General features: G+C 36.2%; 2 protein-coding genes across 3 annotated transcripts; one reads left to right on the top strand and one right to left on the bottom strand.

Annotated features, from left to right (window-relative positions):
- Positions 1 to 846: 846 nt before the first annotated feature.
- On the bottom strand, positions 847 to 6,006 carry LOC130721425 (protein S-acyltransferase 8-like). The gene is made up of 5 exons (XM_057572227.1): positions 5,708 to 6,006; positions 3,091 to 3,276; positions 2,401 to 2,703; positions 2,060 to 2,293; positions 847 to 1,704 (listed from the first exon to the last, which is right to left on the bottom strand). Exons 1-5 carry the CDS (start codon positions 5,750 to 5,752, stop codon positions 1,195 to 1,197), a joined length of 1,278 nt encoding a protein of 425 aa, XP_057428210.1. The 5' UTR covers positions 5,753 to 6,006; the 3' UTR covers positions 847 to 1,194.
- A 3,578-nt stretch (positions 6,007 to 9,584) lies between these two features.
- LOC130721424 (histone-lysine N-methyltransferase ASHH1) lies at positions 9,585 to 16,277 on the top strand. 2 transcript variants are annotated; one of them, XM_057572225.1, is made up of 11 exons: positions 9,585 to 9,718; positions 9,867 to 9,901; positions 9,986 to 10,056; positions 10,137 to 10,293; positions 11,227 to 11,313; positions 11,475 to 11,559; positions 11,637 to 11,730; positions 11,847 to 12,045; positions 13,714 to 13,748; positions 14,738 to 15,182; positions 15,367 to 16,277. In XM_057572225.1, exons 2-11 carry the CDS (start codon positions 9,899 to 9,901, stop codon positions 15,634 to 15,636), a joined length of 1,446 nt encoding a protein of 481 aa, XP_057428208.1. In that variant the 5' UTR covers positions 9,585 to 9,718; positions 9,867 to 9,898; the 3' UTR covers positions 15,637 to 16,277. The 2 variants fall into 2 exon arrangements, with proteins under 2 accessions (XP_057428208.1, XP_057428209.1); XM_057572226.1 differs by having other exon boundaries at positions 9,593 to 9,718; positions 9,870 to 9,901.
- The last annotated feature ends 8,391 nt before the right edge of the window (positions 16,278 to 24,668 follow it).

Below are 24,668 nucleotides of genomic sequence, written 5' to 3'. Positions count from 1 at the left end.
CAGTGCTTCTGGACTGTAATGCGATGAATCTTCATGATTCTTTCAAAATAATTTAATTACAGTGCTTCTGGACTGTAAGACTATGAATCTTCAGGATTCATATTTATTACTACGGTACTTCTAGACACGTAGTGAAGATTCATTCAAAATATTTCAACTACAATGCTTCTGGATTGTAGGCTATGAATCTTCATGATTCCTTATTATTACAGTGCTTCTGGACTGTAAGGCTATGAATCTTCATGATTCATGCTTATTACTATAGTACTTTTGACTCATAGATAAATGATTCGAAAAAGAAGAAGAAGAAAGAAGAAGAAAAAAATTATAAAATTATAATCTTCCACATGGATGTGGTACTTACTCTTAGGAATTGAGAATTTTATGGAGAGACTATCGTGCTGATAACATGTTATGAATAAAGAGTAAGCAAGTAAATAAGAGAGGGGAATAGAGGAACAAGAGATAGAGAAATAGTATGATGGAGATGCTCTGCTAGGTGCAGACTCCCTTGTATTTATACTATTAGGTTTAGAGTGTTGAGAGTGTTGAACAAGTATACATGTGGGCCTGGCCCATGGACTCCTAACTCTGATGGGCATCCAAATATTCATAACATTTAAGGGTTTATTGCACACATAGTAGTATTATTACTGAGACACTAGAAAAATAAAAATAAATAAAGATTAACGCATTAATAGTCAGGATAACCCTGTTTTTACAGGGGCTTATGCTTGGATATCCGTTAGTATTGGTGTAAAAGATGTTAGCACTCATTTCAAGACAAAAGTGGATAAAATTCTTCCTGTTTAAATGGCAATCAAGTTGTACCCGAACACACTAAAATGCAATACATGTAGAGAAGCTATTTCAGTATCATAATTGGTTATTTACATAAAGAATATAGCCAACATGAGATCCACATATATGACTGCTTACAAAAACAGAAAAACCAAGACACTTCGTCCCTTAAACAATTACAAACACAAATTTATATGACCTCTCAATGAACTAGGATCACCATAAAAGGCAAGCTAAGTTTTTATGCCAAAATTTCCCAACTAATTCAACTCCCTTTTGAATAATGGCAAAATCTGATCAAGGAACGCTTCCTTTACCATCTTTAGCATCCACGTAATCTCACATCACAAATATTTGGTGCCATGAAAATATCATAAAGACAAACCAGACTCCTCATTGGCGCATTTCCTTTGATGTAACATAGTTTCTGCTTTCAGTGACATTTGAATTGGCAAGAACATCTTGATCAATTTCCCAGCTTGCACTCCTCCTTTCCCAACTTGAGTGCCTATTATCGGATCGAATTGTTTGAGCTCGACGATCTGACGACAAAATTGAGTCAGGTTCAGATGTATTATGGGGCTGTCCGTTGCTCCCTCTGCTCCGAATGTCCTCATCGAGTTCTTCGATATTCCTACGCTGCGATATCTTCAATAGGTCTTCACCAATATCTAGATCATCTTCAACCTTAGGACGGCGATCTCCACCCAAGTCATCTGAAACACGCTGCCGGTCATTGACCGGAGCCATTGGCCTTTGTACCTCCTCTTGGACAAAAGCCCTGAATTTGTTCCTTGAGGGCTTTACTTTTGTGCAGAACACTTCAAGAAAATTATTTAAACAACCTCGGTTGAAAACATTGATCCTGCCATCAGCTCTGTACCGGAAGTTTTCATAGGTTGTCTGCAAGACAAGGGGCACTAAACTAGATGATGATGATATCCATGTATAAAGCAAGAAGTCTAGAGAATCAATTTCCAGAATAACAAACTTCTGTCACAAGCTATATGAATACAAATATGGAACAGTTTTTATCCCTACAACACATCTAGCAAACACTAAATTGTGACAAGGCAACTCAAGACACCACTCAGTATATGTTAAAATAACGCTGTTTGGAATTAATTCCACAAAGATCACTCCATCAAACTTTGTTGATTCACATAGTTACTAACAAGTCCAATGTACACTGACCAATGAGCTATTATAAACACTGAAACAAGATATAAAACAGAAATGTAAAAAGAAATTGGCTAACCTGATTTGTGCCTATAAGGTATAAATGAAAACCAGTTAGTCCACCAACAAACCACAGAGAGATGAAAGAATAAGCCATTAGTATCACAGATGCAGGAGATTTTCTTATCGCCTTCCACACGGTACTGTCATTATTATCCATCAGAACCTTGATGTAAAAAGCTGAGAAGGAAAAGACATAGATGCACAAAATAGTTGCTGAAGAAACAAACAGAAAGAAGTAACGGTAGTTTCTCTGCACATTACAACAGCACAAAAACAAATAAGATCAAAGCAAACAAGTAACAGCCAAAGAAAAACAATGAAGAAGCAAGCATGTATCATGGCTGTCAACTATTATACCAGTCCAATGCATTGGCCCACCCAAGGGCAGTGGTGATCGAAACGCTCAACACAGTTGTCGCAAATGGAGCAATGTGAGCAACGAGGAGGACGATACAGCATACAAGTGTCACAGTATTTCACCTTTACAACAAGACCATTGACAATCACTTCTTTTGTTCGAGGGAACTGAAGGCTAGGTGTTTGTCGTGCTCCCCCAGCATCAGCAGAAGAATCATAACGGAACTCTTCTTCTGGTGGATGTAAATTTCTTGGAATGATACCCGGATCACGAGAGGAAGTAAGAAAGAGAAGCAACAGGACCTAGAAACACAGACTATAGGATTATATTGTGTCATGTCATCTAAAGAAGATTGGAGAATATCAGTATCTCTATAACAAAATGTTATCACCAAATAGCTCCCAACCTTACTTCAATAAATTTGAAAAGTATCAGGATAAAAAATACTAATAGTAAATGGATACATCTTGAATTGCTCGCTATGACAGTGAGAGAGTTAAATTTTGTAGGAAGATGGATGCAATGTATTATGATACCTGAACAGGAGAAATCATGTTCTTTTTCATCTCCGACACATGATAACTTATTTTTAAGTTTAGACTATGGAGCTAACAGACAAACCAGGCCCCAACAACACAAATGAACGATAAAATCATCAAATACTACAAGAAATGTTAAGCATAACTTACAAGAATAGTAAACAGAATTGCCACTACTAAAATAGCATATCCTGAATAATCTGAAGAAAATTCATGCCGAAGATGCCTTGCTACACATACACAAAAGATGATAACTGGAACCAAAATCAGCAACAAGGTGATAAGCAGGGACCTAGCATCAGGCCCAAATACCAACCTCCCTCCACATATGAATTTCTGCAGAAGATTTTACAGATAAGTGGGAAGTCAGAGTTAATGATGGACAGAAGAAACTTGTTCATGAGAAACTACACAATTTTACAATACTATAGATTGGAAACAAAGCTGAAAAATATACAAAATTCCCATTTAAATATTCAGTGTATGTGCACATGAAATTTTACAACAACAAACGGAGAAAAAGTACAGCTGATGGAGGATAATGAATCCTCCTACCTAAAACAAAACCCCAATGTCGTAAACTAATAAAGCAGTCCAATATCATCACATACAAATGATATAAAATCATTTGAAGAAGCCATTAGCCAAGCACCAGAAGAAAGATCACAAACACAATCATGTAATACAACAATTGTAAATGGAGAGACAAACACCCATGAAAATACAGGCGCCGCTAATCAAGCACCGATAGAGATATCACAAATACAATGCTGTCCTATAATAGTTGTAAATGGAGAGAGACAGACAACCTTGAAAATAAGGCATTTCTCTACAATACACCAAAGAACTAATACACTGAAGCAGAGTGCTGTAAAACTTCACAGTTCACACACCTTGCTCCTTCTGAAACCTTTAAGGCATATAAAGAGAAAAGCTCCAATGCATGATAGGACAAATCCAACATTGATTACCCTTAATTAATATCAGCTTATTTTAGCATACTCTTGCCAACATGCCTCTGTTTCTATATAAGCTTCAACTGCCCAACTATCATTTGGTGCATGTGTACATAATCATATCATGCCTTATATGATTCAGACTTCAAAGGTTATTATCTATTTGGGTTCTCAATTTCTCATCCAGTTCTGTGCCAATGAGGTAAAACAACATGAGAGACCAAAACACATCATGAAACAAATAATCATCCATTGTTTGTCACTTGTCAGACAACCTCTTTTTAGCTGAAGATTCGAATAATTAAAAAGAAGATTTCAGTTGCAGTCAATATGTAAAATCGATCATCCAACCAAGTATACTGCCTAACATTAACAGACACATCCATCTCTCGTAAGTATCACTGCATTCAGCTGCTAATGCAGATTACTACTTCATATGAGTATGCATTTACCAAAGGTTGAAATTAATTTTTGCAGCAGTGGTGGGAGTGGGGGGACATCAGCTTCAGCCTATGAAGCTCGGAAAACGGACATGACACCGACACTGACAACTCAACACACGTAATGTCTAAAATATAAGTCACTGGGACACGGCCACATGTATACACACACATACTTATATTCTTATATATGTGTATGTGTATATATGGGGATTGTATTAGTTGAGAGTATGAGAGGAGGCTAATTGTAACTATCCATGTAAATTTGTATGGTCAAAATTAGCTTTTTTCACTTGATAAGCCCCCAATATATACATTATGTGGGGTATAAGGATGAACTTAGGAAGAAATGACATTCCCAAATGAAGTGTGATGGTGACCTATGGTAACATTTTTCAGGTTTAACAACTTTTGATAATGTAAACTGTACTTTTCGAAAGTTACTTAAAAACAAAATGAAAATATTCAATAATAGTTGAGTCATTCAAGTGCCATACCTTATGCTGCTCAAGTGTTCCATCCCATGTTAAGCCTATTATATAATCTAACCAATACCTAAACTACATCATATCTCACTAAATAATCTATTTGAAATCTATTCAGGAGTCATTTCACCAAGAGAATATGAAAATCCCCCATGACAGCTCGATTCAAAGCAAAGAATAACCTCACCATATCTGCCATGAATGTATTTTTTTCAACAAACATCGATAACATAAGTAAAAAGTGGAGCTACCCAGTGACTGCAATCCTATTCCTAACTATCAGACATGATTTTTTTGTTTTGTATGAAAACATTCATCCAAAGATACAAAAATTCATTATTGATAAAAGCTCAAACTCGCTACACTGCTCAATTCTACCTTCCTTTCACCCAAATCTAAAGTCACAGTCACACCTCGAGCAAAAGGTTAAGCAAAACTAGAGAAAAAAGTCTCAAATTCCACATCTCCATACCTTAAATTTTTCATAAGACAATGCAATTCAACAGAGCCTAACACTTCCAAGAAGTTAAGAAGACACAAATTTAAAGTATTGCTCAAAGATAAAACTACACAGCTCAGTAGAAAAGTGAAAAACACTGCTTATTCAAAGTTGTGAAATTTCCAAAAAGAAACTCATAACCTCACCCCACAACTAGTTCCATATTCAACACACACCCAGTTTATATAATTCATAAAAATCACACTCCAAGTTACAAAATTTCCCACTTCAGCCCACATTTAGCAACCAAACCTACCTCAGAGATTCCAACCCATCAGCACAACGCAAATAAATCACAAACCCAGAAATTAAGAGCATACCCAGATAGCATATCAAGCATAAAAAGCTAGAAACACATAGAAGAAGTGGGAAAGAAGTGAACTTTACATTACTTCCTTTCCAAACTTGGTACACGCGCTTTGCTGCTGCCATGAAGACTATCACTCCTCTGCTTGACACTAGGCAAGAAAACAGTACAAGGAGTCCCAGAAGTCCATTCCAGTGAATCAATCAGAGCGTTGGTTGGATTGAAGGGTCAAAAATTGTTGCCTTTGTCTGTTGTAATGTGATGGAAGAAGAAAAAAGAAGAAGCTTCACATCAGAAAAAGAAAAAGAAGAGAGAGAAAAAGGAGCATGGTGATCCCACAGAGATGGCGGTTTTTTTATTTTTATTTTGGAATTTTGTAAGCATGGTTTTGTTCTTTGAATGAATGAATGTTTCGAGGAAATCAAAAGAAAAGTCTTGTCTGTCTGATTTTATAAGTATTTTATTTTTGTCGGATGTCGCCGCCCATTTTAGAAATGGTTGTTTCGAACAAATATTTTCCTGCGATTCAAACTTGTGTTTATGTTTTTACAGGGTGTTTGATGGATGTCGGCACTTATTTACTTGTTCTTGTTTGATTTCATCTTGTTCTCAGGTCACTCACTATCTGAGTTTTGTCACAGTGAAAAAATTTCTTATTACTATTGGCTTACCCATTTTTACTGCATGAACATGTCAGCATCTCAGTGGGGCCCATGAGTCTGATGAGGTGAGATACTCCATTCTCTGTCAGTGAAAGGTTAAAATATTACTAGTATCTTTTTTGGTTAGGTTAGTATAATTTCAAAATAGGATCATTAGTTAATTAATTCATGATTAGTTGGTGTGGTCAAAGTCTCATCAAAGTTGGTATTTTTTCATTCATATATTGCTTGCAACACAGAAATTTCCAATTAGTACAACTATTGTTGTAGTTGAAGTATCATCAAGTTTTTTTTTTTTTTAAGTTAAAGTGATTGAATGTGTCTGCAGATTCAACTAAACTGTTTATTTTCTAAGATGGTTGAAATGGAAAAATATAAATTTTAAATGAGAAAATGAGACAAAATATAAATGGAGCTTACTGTATTTGTTAGCCTGAATATGCTTTGAATTTGAATTCAACTTTTTACCCAAATGTAATGTAATATATGCATATTTAAATAATGAATATTAGCTTCATTATGAAGTTTATACTAGAATTTGCAATTTGTTTTGGTGTGACAAGTGGTGTTGATGATGTTGTGGAATTAAGTTGCAAAATTATATTTGTGTTTTATCAGTACTAGTATATCATTTTCTCTTTTCATCAAATCTTACACTTTTGTTTAACGGGAAGAAATAAACAGTTTCAAATGGGGCAGTGCATGAGTCCAAAAAAAGCACAAGGGAGCAAATGGACAAAAGAGAACTTCCAACCTGGATTTGCTGGTCTTAGCTTGACCGTACCCATATCCAGTTGCTTTAACGCCTTTCTCTAGCCAAAATTTGTTGCTTTTTTTTTTCCTAATAATAATGAAAATAATCCATGCTCAAGTTGTTACTTCCATAAGTGTTTTTCAGAATTAAATCACACACTCACCAAAAAGAATAAATGAAGAAATGAAAGAAATATATATGTACTAATGTGATAAATAAGAGAAGAGATATGATATGAGAAGACAAAATTAATAAAAATTCAATATCAAAAAAAAATTTAATAAAAATGTGATGGAAGATATAATTCACTATAAATGAATCAAAACATGTTTTTCAATTAAAGCATTGCCGAAACCAATGTATTCTCTCCTTCCAAAATCAGCTTTTTCAGGTGTAGCAGATCTTTAGGTTCTTAATGGTGCCTTTCTTGCTAGGTAAATCTGGACACAACACCCCCACAATGCTTTTCCTTTTATTTATTACACCAAACATTTTGCATCAATTATATCAAAAAAGAAATTGTCACATCGTTTTCCTTTTTACTACACCACCACAATAGGAAGGACACTTACCATCTGCCTATGAGGATTCTCATAGGTGGATTGTTCTATTTAGGACTTGATATTGGGGATTTTTTTTTAAATGAGAATAGAGACGAAAATTCATTTGAGATAAATTTGGTGATGTTAGGTGGAGATGGGTCTCTTACCTCACAGCGTCTATGTCTCATATATATAAATGAAAATATAATAATATCCTAAAAAATGTCAAATAGCTAATAAATACAAAATTATAAAGGGCATAAACACAATCCATTAAAAAAAACTAATATAGTGCCTAAACTCTTTCATCCTTACGTTAGTTAACATTGTGGATGTCTAGACGAAGAAAATTGTGAATTTAAGAGTGTTGTCACGCTGTTGGGAATGGAGGAAGAAATATGGGCTAGTGTTCGTCAATCATAATAAATTAGCATAAAATTAACATTTCACAATATATGTTATTCTATGTAGGGATGGCAATGGGTAGGGTATGGGTAGGGTACTATAGTACCAATTCCTATACCCGCGTTTTAAAAAATTACCCGTACATGTCGTCAAACTCGCGTGGGTAGCAATTTGAATGCTCGTCCCCGTACCCTCTGGGTACCTATATGCCCGTACACGTACCCATTACCCGCAATTTAGCTAACCAAAATATATTTTTTCATTATTTTTGTTAATAGAAAACGAAAAATACAACTAATTTTTTAAATAAAAAACACTAATATAAATACAAAAGATTATCTACGTAACAAATAAAATCATTCAACTAAGAATATATTTTTTTAGAACGAATAAGCAAGAAAGATATAACTTAATTTTTAATTTTGGATTTATAATATAGTCCAAAAGTTGTAGGTTATTAACTTACTAATTTTAAAAATAAGTGGGAGTAAATTAGCAATGATTATGAATACTTTAAATAGTCACCTATTTTTTAAAATAAGTAAGTTTGAAAGCTATAACTTAAGTTAATTTATTCATATAATACTAAATAATAATAATAATAACAATATGTGTGTGCGGGTATGGGGCGGGTTGGGTACTATACCCATTACTTTTTGCGGGTAATTACCCATATCCAACCTCATACCCATCTAACGGATTTTTACCCTACCCATAGTGGGTATTTTTTACGGGTACCCTATGGGTTTGAGACCCATTGCCATCCCTAATTCTATGGGTCTGATAAATTGTACCAAACTACACTTCAAGCACATCGTACCGGTTTAAAAGAGATTGTAACTCATGAGAAGTGGATGAGCATTTCGGATATGGGCTACCCTGTTGCTACAAAGTTTCATGTTGTTTTTGTGATATTGTCCCACAAGGGCTGCTCCACATTATTACCTCTTACTGTCCCTTGATCACATAATTATAGTTATGCTACTTGTCAACAACAATCACTAGTGCAGATATAACGTTGCGATTTTCTTAAATGTGTTTATTGGAATCCATTAAAAAAATATATTAACTAAGATTACATATTTTGTAGGTGCACTTAAAAGAATGAATTCCTTATGTCACCTACCACTCCTCAATGACATTTTCATTGTGCTCAAACAACTCTTGCTTGTGAAACACAGTACTTGGATGATGACAGGCCCTAATATCACGAAATCTCGCAAAACAAAACTTATTGAAGAACCCTGAATTCGAAGATCCTAGCGTTGATTAAATAGAATAAATTGTGACATTGACTCTTTCATTTGTAATTCTAAAGATTGTATTAAACATGTTATTTAGTATTGTTTTCTATTCATCAATTAATTAGGTACATCATATGTCACTTTAACTGTGTTTGATTCTTTCTTTCATATAATCTCAGTTCTCAACGCTTGTTTTGTAGGACTGAACACACTTTAAAATGCGTATTGTTTTGCACTTTAAAGTGCCGGGAAAAAAAATATTAAAGATTTTTCAAATTTTAAGAGTGACATGAATATATTTGTACCATAATTTTTTTTTAATAATTAAAGAAATAAAAGAAAATTAAATCAACATAAAAAGAAAAGGAAAAAAAAAACTAAACAAGTGCAGTGGCCTAGACCTCCACACGACGGTGGCCGCTACAAGGCTCCTCTCTCTTTCGACGGGGAACAACATCTCTGCATACCTAGTTTTCGGACAAAGGTTTCACCTTTTCCTCAATTTTTGCAATCTTAATTTACCATGTAGTTGTCACTGTTAGATTCGTCACTCTCATTATTCCCTAGCTAGGTTTTTGTAAAATCTATTTCAATTGAATTCTTCGTTGCCACTAACACTGCGTTATTATCAGCAGATTCACACTCTCAACCATTCATTACCCACATGGTAATTCTTTTTCTCTTCCAAAATCATTGTTCAATGTATTGTGTGTTTGAGTTGAATAACAATGACATTATTATTACTCTCAAGGATCCTGCTGCTGCTGCTGAAGAATTACCTCCATATATTCATATAACTCAGAATGATTTTTTTACGCGAAGGTTCGTAAGTCGTAATTGAACTTGCTATGTTACTTACTAGTTATATTAATTTAATTGACCTTGTCTTTGTTTTTGTCTAGGCATAAGAAACAGAAGGAGGAGGATATTGCTATATGTGAATGCAGGTATAACTCTGATGACCCCGATAGTGCGTGTGGGGATAGGTGCCTGAATGTGTTAACCAGCTCTGAATGCACCCCTGGTTATTGCCCTTGTGGTATCTTTTGCAAAAATCAGGTGAATTCATATTTAGGTCTGTGTGTGATGATCATATAGTTGTTATATATTATATAAGTTAATATTCAGTTGTTAATTGCGACTTTGCGAGATTTAAAGATACGGTTTTTTTGCTTACTATAACTACCCTCTAGGCAGTGGAAAGTTGATCATTGAGAAGTTATTACTTATTAGCTCCAACTTATGTTTCTGTGGGCGTTGCGTGTTTATGCTCTACTTCCACGGTTTTTTTCTTTTTTCATAATTTTTTTGGCTCCTGGTTTCTCCGTACGTCACAGTTTAGTGTAGAGGTTGTCACGGCCGTTAAAGTGATGGAAATAGTGACCGTGATGGCACTATTTAACTGCTATTTGGTGGGACTAACAAAAACCCAAAAATGCTCTCAAGAAGTTAATGCATGGGCATTTTGGGGGTATTGTAGGGTTGTTACTTTGGAAACTAATGAAAAGGGTTTTGTTTGAAGAGGATGAGGAGGAAGAGATCTACACTTGTGATAGTAGTGAAAATGATAAAGAGGAAGACTGGTTTCTAGCAGAGGATGACCGATGACTTGTATTTAGGAAACTTTTACTTGGATTTTCGTGTTTTTAGTCAGTCTAGTTTTAGTCTTAGAGGCTAAAACTTCTTTGTTACCTTGACTTTTGTTGGTATTTACTTGTATTTTTTGTTTAAGACACCTATGGTTTTTTATTGTTAATTATGAATGAATGTCGTAAATTTTGAATATTTTTTTGTAAAAGTTCAGCATAGCAGCCATCTCGCAATAAATTTTTTGGTGTTGGCTGCTATCCGGATTGATATCAATGTGTAGAATGCTAGAATGTCCTACTTGAACTTTTCTGTGTCATTTTTTTTCCAAACCTTTGACCTATTTTACTTAGGGTGAAGCTAAAATCAATTCATATATTTATGTTTCATATGTCATGGTTGCAGAAATTTCAGAAGTGTGAATATGCTAAAACAAAGTTGTTCAAAACTGAAGGCCGGGGGTGGGGTCTTTTGGCTGATGAGGACATTAAGGTAAACATATAATGAATTGCCATGAAATTTGGAAAAAAGGAACTTTCTTACCAAAATTGATGCATGTCATTGCATTTGCTGCTTTATAATGGAGATGGTTAATTTTTTAGTAATTTCTTTTGTGCAATAGTGCCGCACTTCAACTTTTTTCTTTCATACAGGAAGGACAATTTGTCATTGAATACTGTGGAGAAGTAATATCGTGGAAAGAAGCCAAGCGTAGATCGCATGCTTATGAAGTTCAAGGTCAAATGTCAATTCAATATTTCTATTTGACAAGTATTTAATTTTATGTTTTTGTAAAACTTACGTGTTCTTTGCAGGTCTTAAGGATGCATTTATTATTTGCCTAAATGCATCTGAATCTATTGATGCAACACGGAAAGGAAGCCTTGCGAGATTTATTAATCATTCCTGGTAAATCGCTTCAAAAATGCTAAAATTAAGTAGAATGCTAGTATGCAGGTTTTGTTATTCTCCTTGTTTCCTACTACACAAGGTTTGACATCAATAGTATACTTTTAAGTTTGCAGTCAACCAAACTGTGAGACAAGAAAATGGAATGTCTTGGGTGAAACAAGAGTTGGCATATTTGCAAAGCATGATATTTCAATTGGAACTGAATTGGCATATGACTATAATTTTGAATGGTTTGGAGGTGCAAAGGTTCGCTGCCTCTGTGGTGCAGTCAAATGTTCTGGATTCCTTGGAGCAAAATCTCGCGGTTTTCAGGTAAATTTTGAGCAACTAAAGTAGTAGTAACCTCAAAAAGATCAGTGCTTGATTTTGTTAGGATCAGTGTAGTCAGAAGCGCTTTTTGAAGCGCTAGAGCGTGCTTGAGGTAGCTCTGCGCTTCAAAGCGCGACTAAAGCGAGAATCAGCAGAAGCGTGGCAGAAGCGCGATTTTGAAGCTTCTGCGCTTCAGCCAGGTTCGCTTGTTTCCGGGTTTTTTGACCCGTTTTGACCCGTTTTGCTAAAATTAGGGATTTTAAACCTAATTTTCAATTGTTCCTCTTCTATCTTGAGCCCCTCTCTCACGATTTTGAAGCTTCTGGCTCTCTCACGATTCTGTGTTGTTCTGTTGCCGTCTGTGCAGCCGCCGCTGCCGCCGGCGACTCAATTTGCAGGGTTGTTCCTCTTCGACCCTGTCTCTCTCTCTCTCTGTTGTTCAAAACTTCTGTTGTTTGTCAAATCTTCTACTATTTCTTCCTTCGACTATGTCTCTCTGTTCTCTTGTTCGAAACTTTAAGAGCACCTCTCTCTGTTCTCTCTTTGTGAAATGGGTTACTAAGAGCAATGGTTTTGTCACTGTTCGAATGGGTTAATGAACACCTCTCTCTGTTCTCTCTTTGTAAAATAGCTATAATATTCCTCTGTGCTCTAAACTATAAGCTATAAGTTGTAGTTTATAGTGTCTTATAGCTTATTTTACCATCTCAGAATTATGATATTGATGCCAATTATACCATTTATATGCATATAAATATTTATAAGTGTAAATATATATAATATATATATAACTGGCAAAAGCGGCTAAAGCCTACGCTTTAGCGCTTTTGGACCCTCCACGCTTTCTTGCTAAATCCCGCTTCTGACTACCTTGGTTAGGATGCAATTGTAAGGTATGGGAATTGAGTCCCACATTAGAAGTGTGAGATTTTGGTGTGGGGTTTATAAGGCCTTGGGCTCTATAACTACAACGGCTAGCTTTTGTGGTATTGTTCTCCCAAGGTTCTTATCAAAATTTGTATTTTTCAAGCATCTTAATGAAATTTTGTATTGGTTTAGCATTTGAAATGCATAGACATGGTGTTGGTTGTTGTAAACAATGAGGATTTAAGTCTCAACAATAGCTTGAAAGGTGACGATAAGTGCTACTTTTTGATATTTTGATTGATTATGATTGAATATTAAATAATTCTGAAAAATAAAAATGTAATTAGTAGAGGTTTATTAAGGAGGCAGGCTCTTATTTATTTGATTTGATCATATAAGTTTTGTTATAGTGGAATGTGTGCACAAATTATCAATTGGGGAAAGATCTAGCAGTTGTAATAATAGGAAGTACCACCAATGGGTGGTTGGTTCGAGCGGTACATGGTACATGCTTGGTTCCCCTTAAGCAATGTCTCAGGTCGAGTCATGTGTATGGGAAAAAAACCACTGGAAGAGCCAGCCCCACCAAGATGTGGATGTTCCCGGCTTGAACATGTTCTGAGGAGGATTCTTGTGTTCAAACCAAATTAAATAAAATAGTAAGAAGTACCTTGCTGTGTCCCTGTTCTGGGATTTCGTATTGCTTTTTTCAGCTTAACTTTTATTTGTCTGTTCTTTTTTCTTTGATTATTATTGGTTTTTTAATCATCTAATTTTTCTGCATGTTGGGTAAACTCTGTTCAGGAGGATACTTATCTATGGGAAGATGATGATGACAGGTAATTTATAATTTATCCTTTTTCTTCTGATGCATTCTTCTCAAAATTACAGCTTTCACTTTCCCTGTAGATCATCTGCCAGACACCACTTGAAATGAGCAAACTTCAAATTATTCAGCATTGAATATGTGGCACCTTGAACTAGTATCATCATTTTGAAATTTCAAATACAAATATCCTTCTTTTAAGTGTTTGAAACGTGGCTAACTGGTTTTACACCTGAAACTAGTGTCATCATTTGAAATTTCAAATACAAATACCCTTTTTTATAAGTGTTTGAAACGTGGCTAACTGGTTTATCTACTGATTCCATTTGAGGGTCAGCATTGTAGCCACTGTAAGATTGCTGTGTAGATGTATATCGCACCCTTCTCCTTTCCTGGACCCCACAATGATGAGAGCCTCAATGCCTCATGCACTAGGTTGCTTTTAGTGACTTGTGGGCTTGTGGCCATTCCTAGTTTTTAATTTATTATGGAATATATGGTCTTCAGACTTCAAACTTCACTTGTTAAGATTGGGTCCCTTTTTCTATCAGTGAATATATGGTTGTTTTTAACATTTTGGCTAGGTGAGGCCGGTATACATTTTGTTCAAATGCTTCCAATTACCAACTCTTTCCTTCTTAATGTGTTATAGTTCTGACTTCTGAGGTGAAAATGAAACTTAGAATTAAGGGACAAAGAGTGTATTTTTTTCTTCCTTGTTATTCAGTATTAAATTTGAAAGGAAGATGTTTGATAGAATCTGTCCCCTATTTGTATTTGAGGAACTTCTGCTTGGGAAAAAGGTAGATTTGATACAATTTATGTGGGTGTATGCATTTTATTTTATGATAACCTTCTCTGTATAAAGTCCAGAGAACCTTTTTTCATCACATCAATAATGTGATTGCTTAGAAACAAACCCAGACATGATGCACTTGCTTCAATTGCTTTTTCTAATGATGTTTTGGTTCATTAATTTTTGTTTATGGTATTTGGGTACAGGTACTCTGTTGAGAAAATTCCTGTATATGACTCTGCAGAGGATGAAGTGATGTCGGATGTTAATGGACAAACTGCACATTCCATGGATGTTATGCCTAAAGCTGAGCAGTTATCGGAGTCCTCGGATGTTCAGCTGATTGATTCAGTTCAGATGAACGGTTTAGATGTCAAGAAGATTAAAACTGATGTAGCAGGTGAAGATATGAAGTTGTACTCCATAGATACCGAGCCGGCCCTTGAGCAAAAAAATGCGATGATATCACGTATCCGAAGTAATGCTGCAGGCAGAAACTATTCCATTGGACCTAGGTCCATGTCTACCAAAAGATCGAAGGCATATAATGGGGGAAAGTTTAAAAACATCATTAAGAAGAAAGTTGATGTAAAGTTTGCAGTTGGCCTCTTAACATCAAAGGAAGCACAAGAGGAGATTTTAGATTCTGAGGTATGACTTTTTTAGTATTCCCTTTTTTCCTTGAGTGCTGATTGCTCAGTATTATCACCTGGCTTTCTTTCAATTTTGTTATCAGTGGGGTAAATCTAGTTAGCAAGGTATTTCAACTTGCAAAGATAGCTTTAGTATTATGATTTTGCATTCATCTCTTATTTAAATTTTTTCGTTCACGCAGAGAAGAAAAACCGATGCTACATCTGGTCTTGATTCCTTATACAACGAAATACGGCCCGCCATCGAAGAACATGAGAGGGATAGCCAAGACAGTGTATCTACGACAGTTGCAGAGAAGTGGATACAGGCTTGCTGCCTAAAATTGAAGGCGGAGTTTGACCTTTACTCGGCAATCGTCAAAAATGTTGCTTGCACTGCTCAAGGGGTACCTGGCCAAGCAAAACCTACTGAAGTAGATAATGAAAACGAAATCAAGCTTTTGACAGATTGAAATCTGATCACATGTTTTCCCCCCTCGTGTAACTCATGATTCACAAAATACATGGAAGCTTTAGAAATTTCCTTCGGAAAATTCATAGCAGAGAGATTCTAAAACTTGGTGAAAAAGAAAAATTCATTTATTATTTGTAACCCCATGTTCGTCTTGGTTTAAACCAAAAAGCAAACACACAAACAGACAAAATCCCGATTGTGATAATCAAGAGCGAGCCAAGTCCCAGTCCCACATTGATAGATTAAAGATTTGTTGAGCAATTTATATATGGAGAATTAGGAAGAACTTTCGCCGGGCATGGTAGCACATGCCTGTGACCCAAGTGGGGGCAATAAAGTGCTTGTAGAATGTGTGGGCAGTTCCTCTCTGCTGGTTCACCGATGAAAGGGTAGCGCCCTGAGTGTTGGGCGTTTGGGCGCCTGAGTGTCAGTGCGTTTGTCGCCCAAGAACACTCGGTGGAGTGTGCGTTGGCTTATCAGAGCAACAGCTCTTTGTGACTGGGATGTGCATTCCATTCCAGTGCCGGATGTACGGGACCCTCTAGAAGAGAACACCCACGTTAAGCATTCAACTTTCACTTTTTATTTTTGCTTTGAAATTTCGTGAGAATGAATAGAGACAGAAAGTGATTCCAGTGTGATTCCCTGTATTACTGGAATGTGAAATTTTATTGCCTCCTTTCTTTCTTTTGTTTCAGTGGATTTTGTTATAAACTATACGTGTCCCCCACATCGTCCAACGAATTCAACCACCAATTTTGCTCCCTTTATTTCACAATTTTGTATCAGAATTCTTGTCACAGATTTTATTCGTTTGCACAAAAATGAAGAAAATAATAAAAGAGTGAATGCTATACAGATGCTATAAAAGAGTGTGCAGATTTCCGGTTGAAGAACTTAACGAAATGAATGCTATACAAATTCGAGCTATGATTCATTTACAACTTCACTTCATTTTCACTCTATTTTTTTTTTCTATTTTTCTTCTCTTACGATCATATCATCTAAAGAACGCAATCAGTTGGTTTGGATTAGTTCCTTACCAAAACAAAATCCTAATCAATCAAAGGTGCTCGTGTTGATTTGGATCGAATTTCACATTTTTTTTACCTTTGAACCCGAATGGACACAATGATATTCATATTGAATCGGACTAGTTGATCGGAATTCTATTAAAATCAATCTGGAATATAAAAAATGGGTTTTTTAAAAAAAAGTAAGACCACTAAAACTAAGTGAATCAAACACAAGTTATTGAAATGAATCGACTAGGATGTTACTAATATTTCCCAAAAAAGTGTAAGATCACTAAAACTAATCAAAACATGACCCTAATAGTTATATATGTTTGGGTTCATGGTTTGGTTCCAATTTCATTTTCTCTAATCTAAAATCCCTACCAAACTCATCGGATTTATTCTTCCAAAACCAAATCCAATCCCTCCATTCTTTTGGCTTTGGATTGGTTCACGTTGGAGGGGTTGACTAGACCGATTCAACCCATGTGCATCACAAAATTATCATCTATGACATATCTTACTTTATCTCTCTTGACTTCTTATCTCTTACTTCTCTCTATTCGCCACTTCTTGAGGATTGTTGAACAAACTTTATCCATAAAAATTAATACTGCTTCTCTATTTATGGAAGACATGCAAAAATACAATTATGCTGCAAGCACTCAATTGTGCATTTTGCATCAGATTTCATTTAACATTTTTGTTGAGAAAATCGTGCTTGTTGGGGTAATTAAAAACAAACGAGCCTAAGCCCCACATCGTTCCAAAATAGTTTGATGGAGTAATTTATAAACCCATGATTTTGTGGAGTGTTTGCCGGGTGTGGTAACGCATACCTGTGACCCAAGTGGGGGCATTAAAGTGATTGAAGAATGTGTGTTCCTCATGGTGGTCCTTAGTTGCTGCAGACTACAGGAGCGATAGCCCAAGGGTTATCCTGCCTTTGTATGAATTAATTCATACTTAGATGATGGAGGGAGGAGCCCCATGTAAGGGGGCCTGTGTGAAAACACATGGGCTAAACCCGAGACAAGGTGTGCAAATTGCCTGGCCTAGTGGCGAAAACAGGTTCAACGTTGGCTTATCAGAGCAACGCCCCCTCCTTGGAAGTTAGCGGACTTCCACTCCGTCAAATGCCTGCACACAAGGTGACAAGGTCCTCCTCTATAGGAACTCATACACACACATTCAACAGTCACTTTTTGCCTCCTCCTTTTGATGTAAATCCCTGTGAAATTTTAATTTTCTTCTTCATTCAGTTATGCTTTGCTAATGTTGATTTTAAATATGTCATCTTTGTGGCTTCCAGCATTCATGTTGCTGGATTGTAGCCATTTTTTTTTTTATCTTATTGATACCTTGGATTGACCCCCCTTCAAGATTAACATGTGCAAATTAGTGAAATTTTGAAGCCAGAAAAAAGACTTCAGTATTCTCTTATTTTTCATAGCATTTCTATTTTGTATCTCAAAGAAACTAATGAATTGGGAAGAATGATGTACAAGTGATCCCACATATATGTCTCTTGCCTTGCCCTCCTTGGTTTGTTTCATTAGAAAAAAAAGCTGCATTTCATTGTGACAAAATATTAGAAACTCAGAATGGAGATGTGGACAAAAGTAAAATTGCTACGTTTCTTGAGTCTTCCTATTTCACCTCATCAAATTTATCTTTGCTAGGCTGATGGATGTTGGTGCAGCAGACAACTGTTCTTCCAGTGTCTAATGTGTTCCTTACTGTTCTCCTAGCAACAGCAGCTGCTCTTGCATCTAGCCCAGAAGTTGGTTTATCCATGAATATTTTAGAAGGATTTGCCACAAGCTCAACTTCAATAGTCAACCTTTTCCTTTGCTCTGTTGATAGACTCACTCACACTAGTGATTAATTACTTCCTAGCTTCTGCTAAGCACTTCAATAAAAAAATGCAATTGAACTTGAAACTTCATTCCACTTAACCAATTCCCCAAATAGTAAGATTAAAGTAACATATGAAAGCTTTAAAGAAAAAAGTTGATACATGTTCTAGAATATTGCCCTAAGATTTGGATGGCTAAGGAAGGAACTTTGAAAGGTTGGTTTGGATTATTTCATGACCAAAATAGAATCCTAATCATTCATGTTGATTTGGATCGGATTTCGCATTTTTACTTTCGAACCTGAATGAAAACAATGATATTCAAGTTTGATCGAACAACTTCATCGAATTTCTATTAAAATATTATTAAATTTGGAATATAAAAAGTGAGATTTTTTTATAAAGTAGCAAAAAACTAGTGCAATATGAAAGTAAGTGAATCAAACACAGGTTAGTGAAGTGAATCCACTAGGATGTTACTAATTTTTTTCCATCAAAGTGTAAGACAACTGAAACTAATCACAGCAAAACACTAGTGGTTATGTATGTTTGAATTCATGGTTTGGTTCCAATTTCATTTTCTTGAACTCGAAATCCCTACCGAACTCATAAGATTTCTCCTTTCAGAATCAAATTCTATCCCTCCTTTAAGAATTCAATCCAATTCATTCTTTTGGCTTTGGATCGGTTCATGTTGGAGGGGTTGCTTGACCGGATCAGTTCAGCTCATGTGCATCCCAAAATTATCACCTCTCACATCTTACTTTATTTCTCTCGGCTTCCTATCTCTCACCGGTCTCTAGTTGCCACTTTTTTCAGGAGTGTTATCAAACTTTATCTATATAAATTTTGCTTCTCTATTTATGGATTAAGACATGCCAGAATACATTTATGCCGCCAGAACTCAACTATGCATTTTGTGTCAGATGCCATTTAACATTTTTTTTTATAGAAAATCGTGATTGTTAGGTTAATTAAATTAAAAATGAGGAAACCTAAGTCCCATATCGCTAAAAAAAGGTTGATTGAGTACTTTATAAACCCATGATTTTGTGAATTGTTTGCCGGGTGTGGTAACTCATACCTATAACCTAAGTGGGGGCAACAAAGTGTTTGAAGAATGTGAGTTCCTCATCGTGGTCCTTGCTTACTGCAGCAGTCCCAGGAAGACATTCCAGTCCATGTTTTTCTTGCCTGATACCATTAAGGGATTTGGTCAATATAGAAACTGAGTTTGGAGTTAATAAAATATTACCCAGAGTCCCACATCGAAGCATTTAGGGCCACACACCATTCTTACCCTGAGTCCCACATCGACGTATTTAATATTTGCTTGCCGGGTTTGGTAACGCATGCCTATGACCCAAGTGGGGGCATTAAAGTGATGGTAGATTTCATTCATTTGTAAGTGGGCTTTGGTTTGGAGATTATCTCAATGTGTGGCTTCTGCAATGGGAGGTGCCTCCAAGTTTTACGAGGTGTTATCAGTATGATGCCGAATTGAAGTGCCCAGCTGACATTGGTGCGGTTCCATGTATTGTGATGTGTACACGTTCTACCCGTCCTTGCACGGGTCTCCGCTCCCGTTTTACCTTTGCTCTTATCAGAGCAGCACTTCGGTGACTTGGGCTGTCATGCTCAAGGTTCAAGGTGTGTGTATTGGTCCCCTCGAAGCAAGGTGTGCTGCTAACTATCCGCGGTTAGGCTGTCTTATCAGAGCAGCGCTCTCTTTGCACGGTCCATCGTAGTCTTCTCCAACGCAAATATCACAGAAATTAACCACCACTTTTGGATGGAGCTAACTGATAGTGAAGATGTTTTGAGGTCTCTTGTTCACTACCAAATCTGTCCATGTCTATGACTAGCTTATTATGACCCGCTTATTCTCCTTGCTATATTGCAGCCTAAGATGTTACTTCTAACATCCTTGTTGCTGGATTAATTGTAGCCATCTTTCATCTTATTGACATCCTCTTCAAGATTAACAGGTGCAAATTAGTAAAATTTTACATGAAGACGAAAATTTGAAGCAAGAAGAAGAAAAGCTGGGGAAGAAGGATGTCCAAGTGAACCCACATCTATCCCTTGCCCTCCTTGCTTTGCTTCATTAGAAAAAGCTGCATTTCACTGTGATAAAAGATTAGAATAAAATATATGCAAAAGAGAATAAAATATCTTGCCTCTGAGTCCCACATCGACGTACTTAAGGTCTCTGGTCAGCACGTTATCCAATTTTTTCAAAGCCAAATTTCCAATCTTTGCATATCCAATGTCCAATATGAGAAATTGGATGATCTCAAATCAATCATGTACATAGCATTTGATGCTTTTCAATGATTTGGAATTTACATAATAACATTGCATTGGTTATGTCTCAATTATTTCTAAATTCTTGCCCTTTTTTCCAATCAAGCATAAAACCAGGTGCTTAAACCTCATGTTCTGTAATATAATACAGGATGGTGAAGCACAAATAGATCAAGCAAAGAATATCTTGGAAAAACAGGACCTACTACAACTTAAAATAGGAAGAGAACCTTGTTTTCCATGTTTGAGAAAAAAGTAAACCTCATGCACATGAAAATTCATTTTAGTGTATCTTGGAAAAACAGGACAGACCACTCTCGATCAAATGAAGGCTACTTTGGAAGAACTAAATCAAATGAATCTATCAAAGACAATCAATACTCATCTCTCTAGATGATTGATTGTGATATACAAATTCACTTGTTATTCTTTTTAACAGAGTTTTTCAGTTACCTATATAGGTATTGACTAAACGTTTTACCTATCTATTTTCTCATGTCCCATATTGACACATTAAAAGTTGTGTGACTAATTTATATACCCATGATTACGTTAAGCAATTGCCGAGCCTGGTAACGCTTGCTTGTGACCCAAGTGGGGGCAATAAAGTGTTTTTGAATGTGTGTTCCTCATCTTAGTCCTTAATTGCCTGCAGCAGTTCCAGGAAGAGAGCCCGCAAGGGTTGTCCTGCTTGTATTGAATAGTGTAATATTCATACCCGATGATGAAGGGAGAGAGCCCCAAGTTAAGGGTGTGCCGCCTGTGTGGATACATGTGGGCCAACCCGAAACAAGGTGTGCAAATTGGACTGGATTCGGTTCAAAGTTGACTTATCAGAGCAACGCTCCCTCGTGCGTGCCTAAACGTGGAAGTGATTCCACTGGCAATAATAAGCCTGCACACAAGGTCATATGTAGGAACTTATACATTCAACATTCACTTTTGCAATCCTTTTATCAAAATAGCAGTGAATGAAACATTGGTCTTTTTAGTAAAGAGTTAATAGTCAGCTTTGGATTGATGATAGCTAGCCAGATTCAAGTAAGACTGTAGTTTGATATTCCACCAGTGCTTGCTTAAAGGGATTTGGTCAATTTACTAACTGAGTTTGGAGTGGGAAGAATTAGGCCTGGGGATGGTTCCATATAGAATTCCACACTATATATATATATGCCCAAGAACCAGGAAATTCTCTAGAACTTGAAAAAAAAACACCAGGAATCACACACACTTTATATGCAGTATAAAGAAGAGAATAAAATATTCTCTTACCCTGAGTCCCACATCGACATTCTTCTTAATGGTGCATTTTTGTGTTAGATTCAACAAACATTCTTCTTAATAAAACATAGGCTGCTTAGAGTCCCACATCGAGAGATTAATCGTTGGGTGAGCAGCTTATATATCCATGATCATGGTTAGCAAGCGCCGGACATGGTCACTCGTGCCAGTAACCCAAGTGGGGGCAATAAAGTGCTTGAAGAATGTGTTGTTATTTGGAGGTTCTTCTAATGGTGGTCCATGTTTCGACTTTGTTGAGCTTGGAGAGCCCCGAATGTAGGTGCGCGTGTGTAAGAAGCACACGATAACACTGGAAACGTGAGGTGTGCAAATAGCTTGGACGTGGGTTCAAGTTACGTTGTCTTATCAGAGCAACGACTCCTAGTTGCTGGAATCTGATTCCAGTGTTTGTCTGCATTGGATCTCCACTAGGAAGGCATAAGGAACTCTAGGACTGTTCATGGTTCGGTTCTTTGCTTGAACCGAACCGAACCGAACCTGAACCAAAAATTTGGTTCGAGAGAACCGAACCGATATAGTATGGTTCGAACCGAACCGAACCGGTTTTAAGTTTCGGTTAACCGGTTCGGTAAAACGGTGAACCGAACCAATTTTTTTTTTTTTTTTCAGAATCAAAAAACTTAATATTAATTCAGGAGAACCGAACCAGTTATTTTTTCAGAACCATTAAAATAACTCAATTAAAAACAAGTCAAATGATACTACATAAGAAGAACAAGTCATTTTTTACTTTTGATAAAAGTAACTTTTCCACCAAAGAGGATTAATTGTCAACTACCATTAAAAGATATAAAACAAAAGGCCCAGAAGTTCAGTATGAAACAGTGGACAATGTCAATTTAAGTGATAGTATGAAACAGTGGACAATGTCAAATCCCAGAAAATATCAATTAGTAACAAATGGAAGAAACAGTAGCAACTCTCTTCCCATCTTCCTCCACTCAGCATCTTCTCCAAACCTCCCAATTCCTTTCACTCTAATCATCAAAACACAAAGCACCTGCACATTAAGCAAATAGCATCTTATGAGAAACATACATGCAAAAAATGTTCTTATTCACACACACACACATGACTAATTTACTGAGTTACTTCGCCCCCTACAAAAGCTACTTCTGTCCCCAACCTGAAAATCTACTGAGTTTCTCTTTTCTCATTCACACACACACACATTACTAATTTGATTTCCAGATTATTAAGAAGATACTCATAAAATCTACTGTTTGTGTTAATTTTTCAGGACTATGCAAATTTTACACCCTATGTTTGCAAGTCTTATCAAGGTGCTGATGTTCCTGCGGTCTGCAGCAATGTTTGATCATGTTCTCAGGATTTTACAACAAGGGAGAAATAAACTCAATTACTCAAGAGCAAAAGGCTACATAAACATGAGCACATGATCACTTCAAGAAGACCTATATGTTCAAGGTTTCTATTGGAATAAAAGTAATGCAAATTGTAACCATATTGTCATTACACATCAGTGTATTATTCACAGCAGAGTTAGGTCCCAATTTTTGAGTGAGATGAGACTCAATCATTCAATGTTCAAATATGCATGCAATAATCACATCAGAACCAAATGGAGAAGTAGTTTTACCTATCAATTAAGAGTCAAGATATTCTCTGATGACATGACCACCACTTGAATTTGTCTAAAAGCAGAAGACTCCTGCTGAAATCAACACAAGAGTGTAAAAGTTAAGAATCAATTCATCTCCAAACAGAACAGAACTCTGAGCTAACAATCACATAGAACAGAACAGTTTTAAGTTTTAGAGCAGAACAAGAGAGCAAACAACATCTACCATACTTTAAAAAAAATATTGCAATATGAAAATACACTTTCAATGGTAATAAAAGAGGTAGCAATATGAAAATACCACTTAAAGCTCATCATCATCATCATAAAGGTTGTAATTTTCTGAACCAGCAGTCAATTCTCGTTGAACAAGCTCTGCGAAAAAGTAAAATACTTTATTACTTCAAAAATAATTTATAAAACCTATTCACACAGAAGATTGATGCAAACTAACCTTTCTCAAATCTCTCAAGCTCCTCAAAGTCCTCACTAGAAACCAGGGAAAAAGGTGTTCCTTTCATCCAGTCTTGGGTACAAATCAACATCTCTGCCATTTTCGGAGTTAGGGAGCTCCGAAAATCATTCAACACCCTTCCTCCAGTGCTGAATGCAGATTCTGATGCTACCGTAGAGACCGGAATAGGTAATATATCTCGAGCTATTCTTGACAGGATCGGAAGTCTACTTGAGTTGACCTTCCACCAACTTAGAATATCAAACTCAACCCCTTTAGTAAAAGGCTCACGGGCTTCATTCAAGTATTTCTCCAACTCAGACGTAGCATCAACCCGAAATCCAGTTTCTTGGTTGTAGTAATTCATGCAATAAACATCATCATCATCATCATCATCATCATCATCATCATCATCTTCATCCATTTGGTCGAGTTGTCTTTGAGAACCCGCTTCCTTGCCTCCATATAGCTCATATAGAGATTTCAAGCTAGAGTTCATCTTTGATATCAA

The sequence above is a fragment of the Lotus japonicus genome, chromosome 5 (genome assembly GCF_012489685.1).
Source record: "Lotus japonicus ecotype B-129 chromosome 5, LjGifu_v1.2".
NCBI classification, from domain to species: Eukaryota; Viridiplantae; Streptophyta; class Magnoliopsida; order Fabales; family Fabaceae; genus Lotus; species Lotus japonicus.
The sequence above is the reverse complement of the archived record's forward strand: the minus strand, read 5'-3'. Positions and strand labels throughout refer to the sequence as shown.